The sequence below is a fragment of the Podarcis cretensis genome (assembly GCF_951804945.1).
Source record: "Podarcis cretensis genome assembly, chromosome: 3".
NCBI lineage: Eukaryota > Metazoa > Chordata > Lepidosauria > Squamata > Lacertidae > Podarcis > Podarcis cretensis.
Genome location: NC_137172.1, coordinates 39,680,908 through 39,705,175, shown reverse-complemented (window position 1 = coordinate 39,705,175; position 24,268 = coordinate 39,680,908). Strand labels below are relative to the sequence as shown.

General features: G+C 47.1%; 1 protein-coding gene across 4 annotated transcripts; it reads left to right on the top strand.

Annotated features, from left to right (window-relative positions):
* Window positions 1–296: 296 nt before the first annotated feature.
* Window positions 297–24,268, top strand: TMEM151B (transmembrane protein 151B). Of its 4 annotated transcripts, none has more exons than XR_013836869.1 (3): window positions 297–323; window positions 15,524–17,653; window positions 22,232–24,268. XR_013836869.1 is itself a non-coding variant. In XM_079969274.1 (2 exons), exons 1-2 carry the CDS (start codon window positions 4,879–4,881, stop codon window positions 16,958–16,960), a joined length of 1,533 nt encoding a protein of 510 aa, XP_079825400.1. In that variant the 5' UTR covers window positions 4,766–4,878; the 3' UTR covers window positions 16,961–20,130. The 4 variants fall into 4 exon arrangements, 1 of the variants encoding a protein (XP_079825400.1); XR_013836870.1 differs by lacking the exon at window positions 297–323 and adding an exon at window positions 4,766–4,974; XR_013836871.1 differs by lacking the exon at window positions 297–323 and adding an exon at window positions 4,984–5,158.

Sequence of the window (24,268 nt, the reverse complement as noted above, 5' to 3'; positions counted from 1 at the left end):
CCACTCTTCCTGTTGCTTTGTGACGACTTATCAAAGCTGGACAGGAAGTAAAGGGAATCTGCTTATCTGCTTCCTCAATGCCGAGCTTACATTCTAAGCCACCGTAATCAAATTTCACGCTGGTGTCCTTATGTCAAAGTAGCACTGGTTGAGTGGTGGCCATTGGGGCTGGCAGGGCAGAAGACAGGGAGACCAACAGTAGGTGGAGCCAGAGCCATGGACAGGCAGAGCCAACTAATTCTAGTTTTCTCCCCATCCTCTTCCCTGCTGAGGGCTACAAGGGCAATGTTGAAGCTGCCAGCTGGCGCCACCCTGGACAGATGGTAGGTAAGAAGGCAGGCTGGTGGGAGCTGGCTGAAGGCAGGTGGTGGTGGGTGGACTAGCCCCCGCTGAAGAGTACTTGCTACAGCTCTACCACACATTAATGAGTAATATCCAAATAAATAGGATCCCAGGGCATACTCAGCCCATAGAGGAAACTAAGCAACTGCTTGTACTCTGCCTTTGAGAGAAAACTGCTGCCCGTAGTTTTGGAGAAAATGCACAGAAGCATTTTAAAAGCTCATGGAGGGAGATGGGATTCCTTACATTCCAGGGGAGAACCTTTTGATGTCTACCAGCTGCTCAGGACACACTCACACCTATATATATATATATATATATATAGAGAGAGAGAGAGAGAGAGAGAGAGAGAGAGAGAGGAAGAAGAAGGGGAAGGAAAGATGTGGCAGACATAAAAAAATGAAATATTACAGTCTTAATAATTCAATATGCTATTACTATGCTGTTCGGTATACAATAAAGCACAGCATTGTGGAGATAGGCTGCAAATCTTAAATCTGGCAGCACAAAACAAACTTGAACTAGTCCTGGGCAAAAAAATACAATGAACTCAAGCAAAAAGTAAAAATGATATGATGTCTATGCCTGGGCTTTCCAGCATAGTGCAAATAGGTGCAACCGTGCCCGCAATGACTTACTTGGTAACTGCAAAGTGCCTGAGCGCCACTCCTGCCCCCTGCTCCCTTCTTGACTTCATCATGAAAACTGCATAGAACTGAAGGAGGGATTTTGAACACTGCCAAACATGGGTGTAGCCGGGGGGGGGCAGCTGCCTTCCCCCAACAAAAATCCTGACTACGCCCATGCTGCCAAGTGCAACTTCCATTCAAACAAGCAACCAGGAGCACACACTTAGCTACACACTCACCATTGTTCCTTTGCAGCAGGGCTTGGGTATGGTGCTGTTGAAATTTGGCTTTCAGCAGGGATCAGCTCCACTCAGGAGAACCCAAGTGGAGCTGATCCAAGTGGGGCTTGGATTTAAATTCAGCGCCAAATGCATTTGACAGAGATGGGCTCTACTCAGGAGTTCCTGTGAACTCCCAAGTGGAACCAGTCCCAACAGAGCTTGTATTGGGTGCCAAATTTAAAAGGTGCCAAATGCATAGTGCAAATAGGTGCAATTGTGCTCACAGGGACTTACAGTACTTGGTAACTGCTGGTTGGAAAGGGACAATCAGGAATGTACTCAAGTCCCCAGTTGCTCCTTTGCAGCTGCAGATTTACCTCTTACACCATATGACATCAGGTGTGGGACAGATGGGCACGGCTAGGAAAGATGGTCTCATGAGCCATTTGAGGAATTCTGGTGGTTTGGCTCATGGACTGGGGGTTCCTCATGCCCTGCCTTTGGGCTCCACCCAAAGAAGACAACATCCCTGCATTCTGCCAGACATGAAAGGGGCCTCTATATGTACGTACAGCTGTATGCATATAGAGCTTCCATATGTCTAGTAACCCTGTGTGATGTAGAGGCATCACCAGCATGCCATTTCTTAGCTGGTGTATGCTGGGAATATTGCCCTGTGGATGCTGGAGAGTGGCTGTCAGAATTGTTACATTCTCTGTAGTTAGTAGTGCTGTCATTTTACGCTCTTCTGCTGGGGGTACATAGTCTGCTGACATTATGCTTAGCTGAACCATTGGACTGATTGGCTATTAGGTTACTTAGAAACCTGCCAGGTTTGATAGATGGAAAGGGGACTATTTTGCGCCAAGGGCTCATGTGGCAGCGTAGTTACCTAGGTTCCTTCAAAGGAAATGAAAATGATATGATGGGGAGAATTTATCGATCTCATTCAGGGTTATAAAAGGTTCTGGTTGAAAAGGCAAGCGCTGAGCTTTTAGCTACAGCCTCCCGAATTCTTGCTCCTTCAGTCTGTTACTGCAAGTTACTGCAAGACTCTTTCAGTGTCTACTTTTGGACTGTACTAAGCCCCATAGGACTTCTACATTAAGTGCAACCTGGGGCAAGTTGTCCCTAATTGTCCTCAACACTTTCTGGGTAGATCTACTACTTGTTGGACTGTGTTGGCCCAATGTGATCGAGTCCCAATGTGATCAAGGGGATTTATTTCTTAGTGCATAGGATTACAAAAACAAACAAACCCTTGGTTTTTTGTGTTTTGTTTGTTTGTTTGTTTTTTTGTATGCCAGGCTGCTGCTAAACTCATAGGAACAGAGCCAGTAAAAAGAAAGCTGGCAATTATGCTGCTGTCATGAAGTCTAGAAAGGTGCCTTAGGTTGTACATTTGCTGGGACAATAAGGCAAATGAGCATAAGCCAGGTCCTAACTTCAGCTTGGGAAAACTGGAACTCCTACTGCTGATTTTAATTGGATTTACTTTCTCCTTCCTACCTCCTAACAAGCCGAATCTCAAACTGTTCCAAACAAGTTCATAAAAAATGCCGTATGTTTTTCTTTCCCCCTCCTAAAGCAACCCTGTAATTTAGGTTAGACTGGAGATAGCAGTTTGCAGAAGGTCACCAGCGAGCTTCATGGCTGTAGAAACTGGAACATGACTCCTTGGAGTCCTGACTCAGAAAAGGAAGAGGAACCTGTGGTCCTCCATGTTATCGGAGTACAACTCCCATAATTCCTGACCGCTGGCCATGCTGTCTGGAGAGCCGCAGGTTCCCCATTCCTGAAGTCTTAGCACACTTCCTTTTCTTTCAGCATTTTCCACCATCACGTTTTTGAACATATCTCTGCAAATATGACAACTACAAACTTTCTCTTTATTTTGAATAGAATATGAGGTTTTCTAATGAGCTACAACAATAGTGGTTATACATGACCCCAGTGGCGTAGCGTGGGTTGTCAGCACCCGGGGCAAGGCAAGTAATTTGCGCCCCCTAACCCGTGGATTTGCGCCCCCTAACCCCCAGATGTTGCGCCCGGTGCGGCCGGCCCCCCCTGCACCCCCCACGCTACGCCACTGCATGACCCACACAGGGCTATGTACAGGACAAGTTAAACTGATCGCTTCCAGCATACAAATTGACCATTCTAGACCAAAGGAAAGACTTCCCAGCGAGATGCCTGCCCGGCCCCGGACCACTTTCATTCATAGCCACGTATCTGAGAAGGAGACTGAAATGCTTTGGAGAAGGATGCTCAGCCACGAGCTTCTGATATTTGTGAAAAACATTTCCAGGTACAGAAGCCTAGTAACACGGAACAATTCGTTCCAAGTTTTCCTTCTAAGATACACTTTCTCCAGAACTTCTTCGACCTCCTCCTGTGTGGGCAGTTATTCCCCCCCCCCCCGCGATCATTCCGCACTAGTTCCATCTTGAACGTATTTACATCTGGGCACGATGATGGCTATTCATCTTGGCCACTAATGGAGCCTTCGAGACTCATCCTCTCATCCCGTTGACAGGCACGTTAATTGTCTGCCGCGAGCCGGAGACATTGATTTAGCATGCGAGCTAATTCTTGGGGACGAGACATGCTTCTGGCTCGGCTGCCTCGCGCTTAGGACTTCTTCTTCTTCTTCGGAAAGTCTAACCTGAATATTTGACAGGTGCAGCAGAGGGGGGCCGGCCGAGTTGCACCCAGAAATAAAAGACCGCCACGTTTGGAGCTCTCCCTTTATTGTCGCAGAAACAAGGCCTCTCTTCCCTCGCCTTCTCCCTTCCCAGGAGGCTTTGTGGTTTCGGATGAGAAGCTGGATCTTTCCCGCGCTGCTGCTGCGGGAGTGAAGCGCACGTCTCTTTCTTTCTCGCGCGCCTGGAAGGGGGCTCCACTTTCCCGGTGGATCTGAATGCGGAGAGGGGGAGGCGGCGGCAGGAGGAGGAGGAGGAGGGCGCAGAGAGGAAGGGAGCGCGAGGGACTGGCTGCCGCCGCTTCTCCTCCTCCTCCTCGCCTACCGCGCACAGAGCCGGGCAGACAAAGGGGGGCGCGAGAGAGAGAGCGAGGGAGCTCCGCAGCCTCAAGGTCACTCGCTCCCCTCCCTGGCACAGCAGAGGGAAAAGAGGCGCGCGCGGGAACGAAGCTGCCCTCCTCCTCCTACGCCGCCGCCGCCGCCGCCGAGCCCCCCATTCCCAGTGCTGCCCTCTCCTCCTCCTCCTCCCCACACCCCGCGCCCCTCGCCTTGCCAGCCTTCTCGGCTTCCCGCCCCTTTCCCCACCCTGCCCGTTCCCGCGCGCCCGGCGTGCGCGCCCGGCGGGCTGCGTGAGGTTTGCCGGGAGCCCTTCAGGCGCGAAGCCACCACCAGCTCCTCAGCCCGCCGTCGCCGGCACTTGGGCGGCAGCGGCAGCCCGCCGTGGAGGGTTCCCTCGCGGCGCTGCTCGGCTCTTTCCTCGCCCGCCCGCCCGCCAACCCCCTTTCCTCAGCCGGGGTGCTCCGGGCTTTTGGGGGACACCATGCCGGGGGCGCCGACGGCTCCCGCGTCCCCGCCGCCGCCCGGCCACCGCCAGCCCCGGCGCGACTGCGCGGGGGGCGCTCGTCGGCTCTCGGTGGCGGGATAATGTGCCGTCTTCGCCGCCGCGCCTGCTGGTCGCCCACCCGAGAGGCCCCGAGTCGCCGCCATGTCGCCCCCAGCCTCGGCGGCCGCGGCCAGCAGCAGCGAGAGAGGCAGCAGCGCCTCGGTGCCTCCGGAGGAGGCGGAGGGGGCCCGAGAGGAGGTGAGGACAGAGCCGAGCTACCTGCCCTCGCCGGGCGGCCCTTTGCAAAACACGTTGTAACCGTCTGCATGTGACCGGCTTTGCATGGCACGCTCATTGCATCGCGATGAGGCTCCCTCCGCTCCGGCACGGGGCTTGGCTTGCACCCCGGCTCTAAGCGGGCCAGGGCGCTTTGCATACACAGGTACGCAATCTTTCGCTCGCACCGTCGCCCTCCCTCTCCGCCGCCGCGCTCGGGGGTCCCTGGGAGCAGAGCAGGATGGCCCCCGTCGCCTTCCTTGCAAAACCCGGGGATGTGGGGCGGGCGGGTGTCTGGGTCGTACTTCTCGCCTTGGCTCATTTGACTGTTTAGGATTAACTCATTTGGAACACTGTGCCCTTTCGGTCCCGCGCTGCCAGTTGCTAACAGTTCAGAATAAACACTTTGTATGTTCCCTCCAACCTTTAGGAATCTCCGGGCGCAGATTTATATATTGCTTCTTGACACACTTTGGCCGCTGAAAAGGGTGCATTTGTGCCACCTTTTCATGCCAATGAGGGATTTGGGGTTTTTCATCCCCTAGTTGAGTCTTGAACCAATCAGAGGATGGTAACTGATGGTCTAGATACCGTTAAATTAACCTGGGATGATTTGTGTGTGAGTCTGCAAACGGCGAATTTATCTGCAAAAGGATAGCTGAAGTGTGTGAAGAAGGGACTAAACCTATCTGCAGTAGGCAACCCTTACTCGCTGTGAGGTGGTGATTGGGCTTCTTCTTGGTGAGAATTGCAGGACTGAGTTATCTAGGACTCTGGCTGCAAAGGGGTATAGAAGGAGGCATGGTTGCTCAGAATGTGGGATGTTGCATGTGGTATTTGGTTACTTCCTTGCACTGTTCATGTAGAAATGTTAGTGATCTCCCACCCCCAGTGAATGCCTATTGCAGTGGTCCAGTCCTCCCATATCTGTAAGCATGCTGGTGTGCTTTTTATATATATATATAAATATGCAACAGGTTAATGGAAATGCATAACAGAAACTGGGAACAGAGCCAGTTCAGGTGAAGCCAAGCGGATGCTGTAGAAATGGAGAGCTAGGAAGTAAGGGGTGTGGCTTTCCACATAAGTGTTTCAGGCAAATATTACACTGACTTTCTCATCACATCATCTGTTACTGGATCTTTTTTTTTTTAATTGGAGATGGCAAGGATTGGACCTGGGACATTCTGCATACAAGGCATAGGTTCTACCACTGAACAGACGTTTCTCTCCCTAACTGTTCCTATGAACTTCATGTTAAGATAGGTAGCAGGTACACCGCAGTGTCAGAGGCAGTGGGTGTTTTCTATCATCCCTTGTACTATGGAGTCTATGCGTGGGAACAGCTGTCAATGGTGTATCTTGTCAGCATTCCTGCTTTCACTGGAACAAGGAGGAAAACCACACGTCTCCTTTGACCTCCTTTTCTTACATCTTTGCATGCATCACAGATAGTTGGCGGCAGCGCTTGTATGTGTAGATGTAGCTAATTAGTGCTATGGTTTCTATCCCCACAGAGAAAAAAACTTAAGTATCAACAGCTCACCGACTTTCAGGATTTCTGAATCATTCGCATTATCACTTAGCAGTCTTAGTTATGATGCTCTAATTGCTTTGCCCTTCAAGACAGTTAAATGGATTCTTTCCTCCACTTTTTTAATATAGGAAAGGTATCTTTACTGAGGGATGGTAGTTCTCATATGCTTTAAGGATCATTGGAACACCCCAGGATGATTAATCTATAATAATGATGATGATGATGAAAAGGTTTGATATAAGAATGTCAGGATTTTTGCCTGGGATGAAGTCCCCAGGAAAGATGTGTGTGTCTGAAGCAGTGCAGTGAATATTGTTTTCCTACTGTAGTAGGAAGTGTGTGTAAGACCATAGCAGTTCTATGGACAGAGCTAGTAGCTGATGTTCCTAGTGAATTGACGCTACCGAATATTTATAGTGAAGGTTTGATGTATTTGAGGAAATGTCTGTGACTGAGTTACTTTTTCTATCTAGTAGCTCCATTAATACACCTCTGTACAAACTTCCTGTGTTAATGTAGACCTGTCCTTCATCATTCCCCATCACTCTTTAAATGTGTATTATCAGTTGGTGTTGGACTTCAGTGCACACATACACCTGTTTGCTATTTCATGCCTAGCACTGCTCAGCCCCCTTCTCACCTAGCTCTGCCATTTGGATCTAGAATTGACCAACATCTTCCCTCCAGTGCTGTTCCACTAGAGATTTTCTAGTAAGGCTTTTGACACATCTCCCAATTCTGACCAGGGTCAGTGGTGATGGGAGTCCCAACAACACCTGGAAGGCCCAATTCCCCCCCCCCCCCCAACTCTGGCATAGCAAGACATATGGGAGAGTTGGCGGTTTGTTAAAGAGAGCAGGAGACTTTTGCACAGCCAACTGTGGTAGAATTGGAGAAGTGAAGGTGACTGGCAAAGATGTAATGGCAGATAAGAGCAGAAAGATCAGGTGGGACAGAGTCATTGTGAGCTTTCTATGAAAGGCAAGGCAAATGTACTGGATGCCCAAGGGGGCAGGAAACAGAGTAAGGATTAGAACATGGGCAGGCAAACTAAGGCCCAGGGGCCGGATCCGGCTCAATCGCCTTCTAAATCTGGCCCGCGGACCAGATTTTACATGAGTAAAATGTAAATGTTTTCAGGTTTTTACATGAGTAGAATGTGTCCTTTTATTTAAAATACATCTGGGTTATTTGTGGGGCATAGGAATTTGTTCTTTTCTTTTTTCTTTTTCAAAATATAGTCCGCGCCCCCCCCCCCAGGTCTGAGGGACAGTGGACCAACCCTCTGCCGAAAAAGTTTGCTGACCCCTGAATTAGAAGGAATGTCACACAGATTGAACAGTGGGAGAGATGAGTGATTTTGGCATTTTGGACAAAGATAAGAGGACGCAAGGTTTGAGTAGGGTAGAATTAGAGGAGTGAAGGGAAGGTGGCTGGTAAAAATATAATGGAAAATGAGGGTGCTTAAGGTCAGAGATGATCACTTGATAGTTAAACACTACTGCTCAGCCTTGAGCCGTTCTACTCTTAACAGTGTGGTCAGAGTTAGGCATTACTTAGCCCACTGAAATCTATTTTGTTTTGCCTAGTTTGAGTTGTAAGTCCTTCGCCTCTCCTGAAAAGGAACTGCTTTCCCCCCAGCTAAATTATGACATCATTTTGTAATGTAGGCTAATGCTTACTCTGGGACTGAGGCAAGAACTTGACCTCCTTTGACCTCAGCAGTATATGACACTGTAGGTCTGCAAAAGACAAAGTCACTCAGTGTGACTGCCTTAGGAGAAAGAAAGGAAAAAGATTTCTGGCTGAATTGTATTTACTATTCAGTTTTCTATTTTCAGATAAATGCAGTGGCTGGTGAAAAGGCTTTGGATTGAAAGCCAGCCCGTGGTTACTGAATAGGGACATGGTGCGCCAACTTTGCAGTTCCCTGTTAATGTGTTTTACAGTGCAGTCACACAGATGACTACTCAGAAGTAAGTCCCATTGAGTTCAGTGAGACTTATTCCCAGGTATGTTTAATAGGATTGCAGTCTTTGATGGACTTTCTCAACATAGTCCAGCGTTTTGTTTTGTTTTATTTTGCTGTGCTGGGATGGAGTTGAATTCAGGTCATGCAAAGGAGAGAGAGGAGGGCTTCTCAAAGGCATCACTGTCAGTTTTCTTAAGAAAAAAGGAAAGAGCATGAACCTGCTCAGATGTAACACAAAACAAGGAAAGATGGCTTAGGTGCTGGCTGGAGTTCCATGGTCCTTGAGACGTTAACTTGAGGAAGGTGCTTAAAATACTAGCCTGGAGTGCTTAGGAGGAGATTGGGGCTTTACTACTGAAAACTGTTCGGGAGTTCTGCCATTCCATTTGAAAAACATGGAGGTACAGAACAGTCCTTTGCTGGCATTAAATAATCATGCAGATATTCAGATCTGCTTTGCAGGGCATAAATCCCATTAACTTCAAGACAAGGTGCAAGATGCGCAGTATTGCTACCTAAATGTTATGAATAGTGAAGAAACCTCCCCCAAGTTGAGAGTGTTGCCTTTGTACAAGACAGTTCTGAGATCGAATGTTCCTCAGCACTCTCATTTCCTTTGGGCTTTGCAGGGAAAGCTGCTTGACTCGGTGCTTTAGTAACTAGGGCTGGAGTCCCTCATGGTCAAAGCCTACAGGGAGGCACTGAAAAATAACATTAGGAAGTTGGAAAATAGGAAAATGAAGCCGAGAGGGAGCTGCTGTGATGTCCTAGGAGGCACCTTGCATTTTCAACATCACCTAGCAAGACACTGGTTTTCATGAACTTTTTAAACAGTCCTCAGTGGGATGTCTAAGCCATTGCATTGCCAGGCAAAATGTGATTCCAATGCATAGTTCACTTTTCCTTTTCACTGGCTAACAATGTGACACAGATACATAAGTGCTGATTCTGCACTTCAGTGCTCCTTTACTTAGGCTATTGAGGAGAAGCTTAGATTACTTCTCTCCCCCACACCCCGAAACTCATTCTGCTGTTCCTGATAACAACCAGGACCAGATACCTGGAATGAGCTGTGGGTTTTCAAAACAGAAACATAGGAACTTCCGTTTACAGAGTTAGACCATTGGTCCATCTATCACTGTATTGTCTAATCTATTGGTAGCAACTCTCTGGAGTCTCAGACAGGAGCCTTCCCCATCCTTATGTGTGGACAGAACCTGGAGCTTTTCGCCTGCAAAGTTCATGCTCCAGCAACAGCCTTTCCCTTAAAAATCACATTAACATAAAATCCTTTTTGCACTGTTAATGCAAAATGTGCTTTGCTTGTCCTCACAATAACCATGTGAAGTAGACTACCATTATTCCCATTCCCCCCCCCCCATTTTACAGATGGGGAACTGAGGTCAATGCCAAAGGCCACAAGGAAATTTACTTCTAATTTAAATCCAGTTCCAATTGCTACGTCCAACACAACAGTCATTGAGCTTTGCATGCTGCCCCTTGGTTGTACTTTTATTTTCTTCTGTGCAAGGTGAGCCATGGATGGAACAAACAGTATCTGAATTAGAGACATACCTCATCCCCAGCAGAAGCACAGCAGGTCATGCTTTATTTTCCTCCTGCACTTAGAAGCACCACTTTGCAATGAAGTAGGCATTACCTTTGGGGACCATTGATGTAATGCGATTTTCTTAGACAGAGCCTGGCTCTCACAACAGTTCCAGTGTTTACAAGCCTGCTGAAAGTGCAGAAATTTTCTAGAGGTGATTTAAGGAAAAGGTGAAGCTGTTGTGTGCCTAGTCTGACATTTCATTACTGAAGGGGAAGAACATGCCAGATTATGTCTTCCCCTTCACCAAATGAATTTGAAAATAGAAGGACTGTAGTTTAGTGGAAGGTCCCAAGGTTCAATTCCTAACAACTCCGGGCTCAGAAAGATTCTTGGCTAAAACCAATTAGTGTGAACCAGTGCCTCCCAACTGGTGGTCTGTGGACCCCAGGGGATCCATGGCTTGGCTTTTGAAAAACAGGGGGTCTGCTAATTGGGAACCACTGGTGTAGACAGTTCTCATCTCAGAGGGACCAGTGATCTGACTTGGTATAAGGCAGACCTCTGTGTAAATCAGAACCCTAGAAAGCACCAGTTGGTGCCTCTGAATCCAGTGCTTTGTTGGGAAGGACAAGCCCCTCTTAAGATGTGAATGCTCTGCAATGTCTCCATATATATGTAAATAAGGCATATATCATGGGATGCGGGTGGCGCTGTGGGTTAAACCATAGAGCCTAGGACTTGCCAATCAGAAGGTCAGCGGTTCAAATCCCTGCGATGGGGTGAGCTCCCGTTGCTTGGTCCCTGCTCCTGCCAACCTAGCAGTTCGAAAGCATGTCAAAGTGCTAGTAGATAAATAGGTACTGCTCCGGTGGGAAGGTAAACAGCGTTTCTGTGCGCTGCTCTGGTTCGTCAGAAACAGCTTAGTCATGCTGGTCACATGACCTGGAAGCTGTACGCCGGCTCTCTCGGCCAATAAAGCGAGATGAGCACCGCAACCCCAGAGTCGGCCACGAATGGACCTAATGGTCAGGGGTCCCTTTACCTTTACCTTTTTAAGGCATACCGTATTTTCCGCCCCATAGGACGCACCGCCCTATAGGACGCACCTAGGGGTTTTTTTTGGGGGGGGGGAATAAAGAAAAAAATTATTCCCCCCCCCCAGGCACTGGGCTGGCGCGGGGGAGGCCCGAGCTTCCCCCAACCCCAGCCCCCAGAACAGCCTGCTATCCGCAAGCCTAGGGAGCCGTGCTGGTCTCCCCAGGCTTGCGGACAGCTGTGCGAATCCCGGGCACGCTCTTCAGCTTCCGAGGCTTTGGAATGAAGGCAGCTCTGTGCAACTGTCCGGAGGGCAGTGGGGGTGGGGGTGCATGGTTCTCCTTCCCAGTTTATCCTCACAACAACCCTGTGAGGCAGGTTTAGCTAAGAGATGGTGACTGGCCCAAGTTCACCCAGTGGCTAAGTGGGGATTCAAACCCTGCTCTCTCTCAGGTTCTAGTCCAACATTCTAACCACTACGCCACAAAGGGTCTGAAAAAATGTGAAGCTTCCAGTGAGAATGTACCAGCAGCTGCACTCTCCCAGTTGTGCTTCTCCTGAAATACAGATGGGAAACCCCAAACTGGAGAGTGGTCACTGTCCTCAGAAACGCAGGAGCAGGGCAGTAGAATCAGGAAAGCCCAAGGAAGACAGTAGCACTTTTGCTTGGCATCCAGTTGTGATTGAGAGGAGTAGCCAAACCTAGCTGTGTTTACTGTTCTAAATCGGTAGGCGAGATTTGGTACTGTAGATGGCCTGAGCCAGCCAGGAATGCTCAGCACAGATCTGCTCAGCCACTCGAACGAAGTGCTCTTTCGCCTTTTCCATCTGCTTCGTTCTCTCGGTGCTCTTTATGGTGTGAAGAAAGTCCCCATCTGACACAGAGCCAACCACTTGCTTTCTGGGAGCGGGATGTTGCCTGGAGACATAATTAACTCAACCCAAGAGGCTGATCTTATTTTGTGTTGATATGGAGGGTTAATGATGGTCCCAACACCTGGCAATCCGGCTTGCTAAGAAGCACTAGATACTTTCCATTCTTAACAAACAAAAAACCCCACAACTGAACAAAACTAGAAATTTGGAGACCCGGGGAAACAGAGTGTTGTTGTTGTTGTTATTATTATTATTATTAGGTCTCCTGTCTTTCTGTTGGATAGAAGCACAGCTTAAAATAATATTCCCAACAGACAGCCAAACATCAGATCTCCAGAGAGAAGCTCTTTCCTTGAACTTGCAGAGCATGGAAACTCATTTCTCTGTGTCTCACTTGAAAGCTGTTATGTGTCCTTTCATTGTTATCTAGATTACATCACTCTAAGGTACTGGGGAAGAAGACCTGCTTTTGCTTCAGAAAGACTTAAAGAAGGTCCAGCTGTCAAGAGCAAACTGCCTAATAAAAGGAACTAATATGAAACATTTACAGTACACTCAAATCTTGCCCCACTAACCCTCTCAAGTGTAGCCCCCAGCCTTACAACAGTAGAACAGATGTTCTCAGCATTGATCGCATTTCTCCAGCCACCTTACAGAGGCCCTTCTTGCTTAAAAAAATATATACCGGTATATAACCAAAGTACAAAATACATTGCAGTAAAAGAGATACCTCCCCGCCCTCTGGTTTCACAATCATTTTTGGATTCACAGTACATATGGAAAAATTAAAAGAAAATGCTAGGCATTTCTGAGTCCAAGAGATGAAATGTACCATCATGTTGTGTGTTGTGATGTTCTCAGGTTTTTGTTATACTTCTGGGCAGATTTATAGTGCTTCAGGGAGGTCCAGCAGCTGCAGTTTCTCATAAAATGTCCCCATCCTTTACTCTTGCCTCTCAGACTTCCCACACTTTTCTCTGTGGTGAAGCCCCATCTCTTGGACATTCACTCTTTAGAGGTACAGTTGATGCCAACACTCCATTCTTTTCAGTGCCAGCTTAAAACTCATTTATTTGTTTGCTGTGGCTTTTGTTGGTTTCTGTTTAGGTAACTCTAGCCAGCCCTGTGCATGAATTTCGTGACCTCGTTCTGTGGGTGTAGAAATTGGTGTCTTAACTATTTTATTGGGATTGTTTGTGTATTTTCATGACATTATGCTTTTAGGGATGTACTCTGCCCTGAGACCATTAGATGAAGGTCAGTCTAAAAATGCTTTAATGAACAAAAATGTCAAATACCATGGTGTGGACCTAATTTCAAAAGCCCCTTACAGGCAAGCCGTCCAGACCTCTGAGCTATTTGTCCCTTTCTCAGCAGCCAGCTAGGTGGGGGGGGGGTGGCGTGTGAGAAAGTGTATGAGAGAAACAGGGCAGTCCCACCCACTTCTGTGCCACTTATCTGCTGCCCCTTCCACATAGATTAGCCCCAGAGGAATGCAGACGTCCGCAGAAAAAAGGGTGGTCAGAGTCAGGGGTGTTCATTTGAATGACTCAGTTTAAAATACTACAGTGAAAAGTATATGGAGACATGCTTTTTGATGTCTGTCTCTCCCCTCCCACAGGAAATCAAGGGTATAAAAGCAGATTTATATTTTGTGTTTTGGAATGTTTCATCCTTTAATATAAATACGAACAGCTCCCTCTAGAGAAATCTGGCTAATAACCCTGAAGATGACAACCATGCCAATGAGAAGGCTGCTTCTTGCATCCGGTTAACATGGAAGATTTATACATCAGGGCTGGCTAGTCTAGAGTCACTCTCAGAAAATGTGAGATATACAAAAATAGAACAAGCAGCTTTGAAGCAGGAGAGAAACTGCGGTTTGTAAATGCATTGCCATTTCAGTCACCTGCAATTCTATAAGCAGCGCATGGATGGTGCTGAAAACAAATCAGTCTTATTTTATTTGTAACCACATCTTTACTGTTTCACCCATCCAGGATTGAAGATGTGGTAGAAATGCAAGTGCAGGAATTTGACCTGTAGCATCAGGAATTATTTATACCACTGGAACATTGTGAGTTTAAAGGGCATGATTTGCACCCATCTAAGGTACAAAGGTTGGGAGCTCTTTTGAGGGGACAGTACTCACCGGTAGGAGTACCAGCATCTCATTTTTCTTCAAAAGATAGGAGTACCAGCATCTCATTTTTCTTCAAAAAAAAAGTACTGGAGATATAATCCAAATGTTTTGGATTGCAACTCCCATCTTCTCTGACCATTGGCCATGCTGGCTGGGGCTCATGGGAACTGTAGTCCAAATTTTCTGGTGGGTAACGCATTAGCTGTCTCTGGAGAGAGTCTTCAGTTCATCTCTTCAGATATCCCCAGTACTAGAAAACAACACGGGGTTGTACTGGGCAGAAAAAAGGGCATGGATATAAACATTCTCAGCCTTCTTTCACTTTCCAGGAACAGTGTATACAGAGTCCCAGAAGCATTTGATTACAGGTCTCTCATCTCCTAGTGCATAGGGCATGCACCTCCTGCATTTGTGCATAGAGATCATCCCTCTATACTTAGCAGGGGTTCCCAGTACCCTGAGTATGGTAAAGGGGAGCTTCCCTTCCTGTCTCTGTACAGGCAGCTAGGAACAGGAACATCAGGCACTGGAGAATGATGGAACATTGCAAGCAATTATCTTCTCTTAGTGTGAGATTCCAGTGCCTTTATTGTGTGCATGATCAAATGGATGAATGCATAAAGAAATGCTTTCAAAAGGAATCCTAGACTGGAGGTATGTGTGAGCCCAAAGAGCTTGGCTATGTTGATTTTGCCTCTGTTGTAGGTGATACAGAAATATGTGTGCTTAATACTCACCTGACTGCCTTCCTCTCATAGAAGGGCAAGGAGCCATAACTAGGTCCGTCAGGTGAACATAATGGATCCCATCGCCATTAATTATTGTTACTGACTCTAGAGTAGATTTCACTGGACAAGGAGGTAGCTGGCTGGTCTGCAGTTGCAGCAAGGAGTGGCAGTGGATTGCAAGCAGCATTCCCAAATGATGGGAAATGTATGAAGGGAGAGAGGGAGAAGACTGGGGCAATCTTTCCCATCCTGTTTTGTAGTATGAGTTAAATAATGGAACAGTCATCCAGCTGCTCCATTCAGATTCAAAGAGAATCGTAGCTTCCAGACCAGGTCGACATGCCCCAAGGCCACATTTCATGAGCACTTTTGAGGGGAATGTGCAGTGGCAGCCCAAGGATGGCAAGAAGTGTGTACAGGTTTCTTATTACAACAACTGGAGGACATATTATATAGGTCCTAGGAAATGATGACACATGAGGCAGGCCTCCTTCTCTTGCCTGCCAAATGAGAGGAGTAGCCTTTAAGTGAGATTTCATGCCTCTGGGGATGCCCATCTGTGACTTCTTCTCTAGCTGGTTAGTTGCCAATGCTAATCAAGGCGCCGGTGCAGCTCTGTGGCAATTCTTCTTTCCCTTCACTGTATAGTAATTTCTCTTTCTGTTCTCTTTTCCCCGCCCTGGAGAAGCAACGACCTGTGAAGCAGTCGCTCAGCAAGTCGCTCTGTAGGGAGTCACACTGGAAGTGCCTGGTGCTCTCCCTCCTCATGTACGGCTGCATGGGAGCCATGACCTGGTGCCATGTGACGAAGGTGACCCGGCTGACCTTTGACAGCGCCTACAAGGGAAAGTCCATGATGTACCATGACAGCCCCTGCTCCAATGGCTACGTCTACATCCCCTTGGCCTTCCTGGTGATGCTCTACGTGGTCTACCTGGTGGAATGCTGGCACTGCTACACCCGCAATGAGCTCCAGTACAAGGTGGACGTGGAGAGCGTTCACGAGCGCGTCCAGAGGATGCAGCAGGCCACCCCCTGCATCTGGTGGAAAGCCATCAGCTACCACTACGTCAGGAGGACTCGTCAAGTCACCCGCTACCGCAACGGAGATGCATATACCACTACCCAAGTGTACCACGAAAGGGTCAACACCCACGTGGCAGAAGCAGAGTTTGACTACTCCAATTGCGGGGTGAAGGACATCTCGAAGGACCTGATTGATCTGGAGAACTTCCCGGCCACCCGGCTCCGCTTCACCAAGTGCTTCAGCTTTGCCAACGTGGAATCTGAGAACTCCTATCTGACCCAGAGGGCCCGATTCTTCACAGAGAACGAGGGACTGGATGACTATATGGAGGCAAGGGAAGGCATGCATCTTAAGAATGTGGACTTCAAAGAGTACATGGTGGCCTTCTCAGACCCAGACAACCTACCTTGGTACGTCTCCCACTATGTCTTCTGGGTTGCTGCTCTCTTGACTTTGTCTTGGCCCTTGCGGGTCTTGAATGAGTTCCGCACTTCCTACGTCCACTACCATGTAGAGAAACTCTTTGGGTTTGATTATGTGGCAGTAACACCGGCTGAAGAGCGCCCTTTCTGCCGGAGGATGCCCCGGGTCAACACAGTGGACAGCACTGAGCTGGAGTGGCATATCCGGTCCAACCAGCAGCTGGTGCCCAGCTACTCTGAGGCTGTCCTCATGGACTTGGTGGGACTGTCTAGCTGCACTACCTACTCCTCCTGCCGCTATGGGAGCTACAGACAGAACTGTGAGCAGTGCCACAGGACTATAAGCAGTTCTTCCATCTTCTCCCGCAGCGCCCTCAGCATCTGCAACGGCAGCCCCAGAATCCCCTTCAGCAGCAGCCGCTTCTCACTGAGCCGCCTCTATGGCTCACGGCGCAGCTGCCTTTGGCAGAGCCGGAGTGGGAGCCTGAACGAGCAGAGCTGCCCAACTGAACAGACCCGCCTGTCCAGCCAAGTCACTGTGGAGGAGGAAGACCCTCCTCCTTACCAGGATGCCCTCTACTTCCCCATCCTCATCGTGCACCGAAACGAGGGCTGCCTCAACCACGACCACCGCCATCTCCATCGGAATGGCTCCTGCGTGGAGACCTCGCTGTGAGGGCATGAAAAGTACCTACAGGAGAAGTGCCATGTGCCCAGATGTGGGGAGGTGTGTGTTTTTTTTGGGGGGGAGCAGATAAAAAGAGAGGTCCCAACACATCCCATGTGAATCAGAGAGAATGGCTCCCTCTTATCATCCCATAAAGGACTCAACAGCTCCTGAGCTCCGTTCTGGCTCTGTAATGGCTTTGATGTGAGGTGGGCAGCTAACACCACCATCAAAACTACTGCACAGAACTAAACACTGACAGCCACATGCAAAAAACAAAAAATCTGAAGGGGGAAGGGCAGTAACAGCCCAAGTATTGGGTGTGTGTGTCTTTCTTCCTAGCCTCCAGCTAACCAGGCCACCTTGACAATATCTGTCTAGCAGGAGCAGTCCCTGCCCCATAATTATGATTATTATTGTGGGGAGGGGACGTCATCCAATCTTTGCAGAGTCACACACTTTGGCAGTTGAATTCATGGCAGTGTAGCATGTTTCCTTCAGAAGCAAGGCAATTAACTGCACTGGTTTCCCAGGCACAAGGCGATGAGAAATAACTGAGAAGCAACTACAAGCCAGGCCGCGTTCCTTTTTCTAAACCATGCTCCGACTGTTACGCTGTTCTCAGCTGCTGGGGACACGAGATCTTAGGATGTCTCCTTGGAATGCCTTGATGTTTCACGTCTGAGAATCAGCATCCCATAGGTAAAGCTCAAAGCATTCAAAGTACTTACTTCATTGTGGTAGCAGAAGGCAGAAACGGATAGGGAATTTGCAAAGGAAACCCCACGCTTTTAATAGAATGCAGTCTTCTTTCCGAACCCAGAAGAAGGGCCAGTACACAAAGGAAAGCAGTTGAATTTGCTAGGCATCTGCTGGTGTTGGGAGAGATGTCGTGGGGAGGTGAGGATGAACTGGGAAGCTGGGAGCTCTGAAGTGAATGAAAATGTGTTGTAATGAACGCAGGCAGGGAGGAAGTCTGGTATCAAGGGAGGTTCTGAGAGGTTCAGCTGCAGTTTATCTATTCATACAGGAAAAGGTTGGTATGCAAGGCTGAGGGGTGGTGTGCTTGTGCAAGGCTGAATTTTACTTAAAGTCAAGCTTGTCTGCTTGATGGTGTTCTCTGGAATGTGAAAGGAGGCAGTTATACAGAGCATAAAAGAGAAATTGTGTTAGAGAAAGCGTGTATATGTGAGAGTGAGAGAGATTCCTGAAACCTTTCTTTCTGGTGGAAGAATGAGGCAATAGCAAGAGAAGTAACTTGTTGTAATTCATATCCCTTAAGACAGGTGGCTCCAAGGCGTTTTGAGCTCCTTTGTAATGGGAAGACACTTTCATTACTGAGTGTCCCACCCCCCCCTAATTAATGGACAGTATAAGGAACCACTAAATAGCTTTCTGAGGTTCCTGGAACCATCCAAACCCTTGACAATACAAACAACACAATCCTATGCACAGTACCTGGGACTAAGCCTCATTGCATTCAATGGGACTTCCTTCTGGGTAGACACATACAGGATTGCAGTGTTAGTCAAAGAACAGAAACATGCAAATGGATCCTTTTGCATTCCAGTGAGATTAAGTCCTGTCTATAGTAGGGCATTAGCAGGCAGATCAATTCCTTCTTCACTGGAGGAGAACAACTGTTCCTTTCATTTTCTACTCTGACATTATTTAGCATAAGAAAGATAGGCACTGATCTCAGAACTCTATCATGCTGAACTTGCTTTTAAAAATAGAGTTTTGCTCACATTCTGGCTTATTTGCATTTTGTGTTACACTACTTCATCTAGCAAATAATGCCTCTGCACTTTTGAGTAATTTTGGTATAATATTGAAACACGTCACCCCAATTTCCACAAGCGGTGCAAGATTCCAGGGGTACCAGGCATGCTTACCAGGGTCTGTGTTTCCTTTTGGACAAGGAGGCGCTTCGGAGACTGTAGTGCCCTTATAATATAGGATTAATTTGCACAAAACTTGAGTTTTCCGGAACTGTTATTCAAGCTGGATATTCTGTAAAATAGGAAAGGGGAAGTGTGAGAGAAAACTGGCTGTTTTGAACACAGTTGCTTGCAGGGAAATATACCTGTGTATCAAGGCTGGCGTCAGATGCAGGTCAGCACGAAGAAGCAGAGACAGTTGTCAGTGAAGTTAACTGTTTATTCAAGGAAATGGCATACAATTCAGCAACACTTCCCTGTAGGTCTTGCCCCCATAGGGCAGATGCCAGGACTGAAGGTCCCTGCATTCTACCCTTTCTAAGACTCCTCCTCTCCCGTATGTTTCCCAAGCAGTCTCAAACTGTGCCTACCTACCTCTGGCCTCTGTTCTTGGAGACCAGCAGGGAGGGGAGCTAGTCACAGCAGGCAAGGGATTCTTCAGCAGCCTCTTGCCCCCTCTCCTCTGTTTCAGCCTCGGAGTCTGAACTGCTCTGTCATTGGCTCTTCCTGCTCACTAAACCCTGTTGCCCCTTCGGCATCCAGCCCCTCCTTCCAATCGTCTCCCTCTGACCTCTCCAGCACCAATCCCCAGGCTCTGAGCCATCCTCCTTTGGAACTTCCCTTGGGGGTTCCTTGGCGGGTGCCTCCCACTACGCCTCATTGTCCAGCCAGTGATGGCGTTTAGGTTCAGGATGCTAAAATACATGAATGTGGGATTTGAGGCTCAGCATGAAGATAACCTGTATCGAAGTCTGCTGTTTGCATAAAGCAGCAGTTGTTATGTCTCTTGTGTGACCGTAAACATTATTTTTGAAGAGTGTAGCATCTGGAATTGCCAGCCTCGCATTCATTCCACTTTAGAGTATTGTCTGATCTCCAGGTTATTTACGCCTGAGATGACAATTTATTTGGCAACAGGTTTGATGGCCTGATCTGCTCTTATAGTGACAGCCTGTTCCCTCATATGTAACCTGAGTTCTCTCAGCTGCATCTTAATCTCATTATTTCTCATTCATTGACCAAATAGCACAATTGACCCTGCTCCTCTGTTCGGTTTCTGGGTCTGGCAGTGCACAACTTTTCCTTGTCTTTCTAGACTTTCCCCCCCACCATACTGTGTTGGACCATCCTGTCTAGAGGGTTACCAGCACTGGGAAGCTATTTAGGGGTCAGCAAACTTTTTCAGCAGGAGCCCGGTTCACTGTCCCTCAGGCCTTTTGCTGGGCCGGACTATATTTTTTTGGGGGGGAAATGAACAAATTTCTATGCCCCACAAATAACCCAGAAGTGCATTTTAAATAAAAGCACACATTCTACTCATGTAAAAACACCAGGCAGGCCCCACAAATAACCCAGAGATGCATTTTAAATAAAAGGACACATTCTACTCATGTAAAAACAGACTGATTCACGGACCGTCCATGGGCTGGATTTAGAAGGCGATTGGGTTGGATCCGGCCCCTGGGCCTTAGTTTGCCTTATAAGTTACAGGCTCAGAGGTGTGAGGATTGGCCTGAGGGATGTCTCTTTTTTTGGAACTCTGGTGCACCGATTCAGTGCTTGTTAAGCCATATGGTACCCATACCCAGCTTATGTTCGCCTAATAGCCCATACAGAGGAATCCTGAAGTAATCTGCCCCAGGAAAGGATGCATAAGAGCTTGCTTAACATTATACGTGTTGATAGGAAATCTGCCGTATCAGGAGAAACTGGCCACTCTCCAGGCACCCGGCACGATCTCCTGGTGACCTCCCTGTCTGCATTCCCGGCAAATGCAGGCTAGGTCGCGATCGGCGATCCTCCTCCACGTGAGAAGAACACACCGCTCTTCCCCCCTCCCAGGTAGGGGGAAAGAGAGAGAGAAAGAAATGTATTTACATCCCTTTATTTCTGTCTTTGCAGCATTACAGAGAAAACACGTCTGCTCTCATCAGAGTCCATCAGAAGAGAGTTAAACTCCACCTCCTGTACTTCCTGTACAGGTCATATTACACTCAAAGCTAATTCCGGTGCTTTGCACTGGAAATAGACCCTCCCTCTGTTCCCACGGAACAGAACCAACATTCCCATTACGTTTTGCTTCCAAGCCACCTGCTGCTCGCGGTCGCATTGCATCCATATCGTAACATCACGGGCATTACTTCCTGTTATTTATTTATTTGGCACTTCAGTGCCAAACCGGGAGCACAGGACAATCTGCTGCGAGCGGCTTTTCTTGCATACATGGCTCAAAGTAACCTATGGTGCAACTAAACAACAAAGTACTGGGAGAACCCATCACACAGATCTTCCCTTACTGTCGGGTGGTGCTCTCCAGATGTGGTTGGACTACAACTCCCATCAGCCCAATTCTGCATGACCAGCAGTGAGGGATGATGGAAGTTGTAGTCCAGCAACATCTAGTGGACATTTTGTTGACTGCCCCTCAGTGTAGTTGTCATGAGCATCACCCACCAATCTGGGGGAAAAGGGACATTCAGAAGTTTGAATGTAGTCTTAGTTTTGTTGTTTAAAGAGGTGTGCGTGCATGCACGTGTAAGAGAGAAGTATATTCTTTTAATTATTTGTTTTTCCTGTGCTGACTGCCTTGAATAATTTGATGTTAGGGCACTGAATTATCTATTGAAATTGTACAACTTGTGAGATAATAACCTCCACTATTGCCACAAAAATGTGGCTTTTTCACAATGATGCAACTTTTTCAGTGTTCTTCACCTGACATCTTCGCAGCACCTGCTACTGCGCTGCTTCATGTTGTAGATCTAGGAAAAGCTTGCAGGACTGTCCTGAGTTCGTGTTACCATGCCTAGTCCTAAAGGCTGATGCAGAATGCATATTTGCTCATTTTTCACATGTTGAAAGTGATCTTTCATTGCAAGAAAGAAATGTGCTGCTAACATGGTTTTGTGACACACAAAAAAGCCCCTGTGAAACCAGGCCAGCTTTGTAATAATTTATTACAAAGGCACATACTATAGTATAAAAAGTGCAGAATAGTCTCTCCTTGCAATTAGAAGTGCCATGCAGCAAGCTTTCAATTGGTTACCATGTGTTTCCTGATGGTCTGTATCCTCTCCTGTAGCCTGATCCTATGCATGCTTACTCAGAAGTAAGTACCACTGTGTTCAGTGGTGCCTACTCACAAGTAAGTGGACTTAGGGTTGCACCATTATTTATTTGTTTATTTCATAAAATTTATATACTGCTTGATTGTAGAGGGGCGGGGAAACTTCCCAAGTGGTTTACAGAAAAGAATAGTTGCAAAAAGCAATAATATACGTTGTAGATGCAATAATCTAATTCATCATTCTGTTCTGTTTTTCCTTCTCCCACAATGGAGTCTGTGACCACACTATATGAAGAAAGGAGGTGTGCTGTGCCCATGAATTTAATCTTCCCAGTGCCATCAGAAAGAATACAGTTCTGAAGGTTTGAGGCATCTCTGAAAGATAGGTCTTCCTAGCCAAGATGTGGCTTTGCCACAATCCAAGATCTGAAAGAAGTCACTGTTTCTCATAGCTTTCTCTTCTGTTCCTCTGCTCACATTGCCTGTGGAGTTGCATCATTAAGGAGTCCCGCAGGAGGGGGGGGGGGGGCGCGAATCTGCAATCAGTAACAGTTTCTTCTGACTAAATAACATTTAGCCACCTATATAACACTTCCAGGAACTGCTGAGGATCTGTGATCCCATGTTGCTTTTCGGTGGGTGCCACTTTTATCAAGCACATTTCTGTTGTAAGCACAACTTTCACATTTTTGCTTTGCCTGAAAAGGTTTTTTTTTTAATGTCCACCCTAAGCATACGAGTAGAAATGCTCTTTCTGAATCAAATCTTTCTGAATCAAATCACACATTCTTGGGACTCTGGTAATTTTGTGGATCACCCACTGTGATTTTATTTTTGTATACTGGTTTGTAAAATGAAGGGGCGGGGGAGGGAACCTACACGTACACTTGGAAAGTCATTTTTCATCAGTGCAAGATGTTTCTACCACAGTCATAGCTGTTCACTTAAGGGGGGGGGGTGGAGAATATAGGTAGAATGTGTCCAGATGATTTAGTATCCATATCACTTACACGATTCAAAGAATCCCTAGCGGCACTGTCAGCTGATGGCTAATGAGGCCTGATGTTGGATGGCATCCCATTAATCAATCAAGGTAAAAAATGCTTATTTATTTATTTTAAAAAGCTGGCCTAGACGCACAAATGAGTCTCCAGAGGCAAGAGAAGCATATTCATAGGACCAGGTGATAAAAGGTGCATTCTGTCCCCTTTCAAAATAATACGAGATGATTTAGTGTTTTGCTTTTCCCTCTTGCTAAGCAACAATATTTCCCTGGTGCTGTGGGGGGGGGGGAAATGCACAATGAGGTGCATGTGAATTATATAAAAGCTTTTCCACATCAGCCTTTCATGGTTCCACAATCAAAAGAATTAGGCAGATTGAAAAAGCTGCAACAAAACCCTCATAAAATATTTTAAGTCTAATGGAAAACAGCATTTGGAATGTTTTGTCCAGCTCCACTGAATTTGCAAGGTGTCAACAAAGCATAGCAATTTAAATTTGTTGTCTTGGAGGCATTTCATATGGATGTTGCAATGCAAAGTAGACATGCATGGCTGACATTTATTTTAGGAATTTGCAGAGGATAGAATGTCCTCAGACACGCTGGATTAAAAAAACAAAACATCTTCTGCCTTGGTGCGAGTTCTGAGCCACCTATTTCTTTTACTTCATCTATTCGTTCCTGTGAAGGGAAATGCTGCCTGTTGTTTTTGCTAAAGGTGCTGTGAGATCATTACGGTCTGCACAAACAGAGGACGTTCTGCTGTTTTACATTCGCCACAAACTGGGGCAGTGCCATAACCGTGAAGATAAAATATGTTTTATACGTTAGAGATCTGTAATGCTCTGGAGTCTAAAATGGTAGAATAGTGTTTAACCTTTGCCAGAATCCAATACCAAAGCTTCCTTGCCGGATAAAATAACATGCTCACTTATAGAAATTCAGTTTCTGGGTCATCATTCTAGAACAGCAACACAAATCATCAACCTGGTAGTAGAGGTCCAAACTAAAGAACTAGCTGCTACTCTGGTTTATTTGTTCTGATAATAGAACTTGGGTTTGTTTGTGGATTTGATGCAGGCTGCGCACAGTTCTGATCATAACTACTCTTTCTGATTTAACTTGCCATCTCTATTGATTTCGTGTTTTACATCTCCATTAATTGTGTGTGTGTGTGTATCTCACATTTATATCCTGGTCTTTCTTCAAAGAGCCCAAGGTAGCAAAAATCAGCATACCCAATTTTGTTCTCACAACAACCCTGTGAGGAGAGGGGGTTCCCACAGCCAAATGCAAAAATCTTTCTC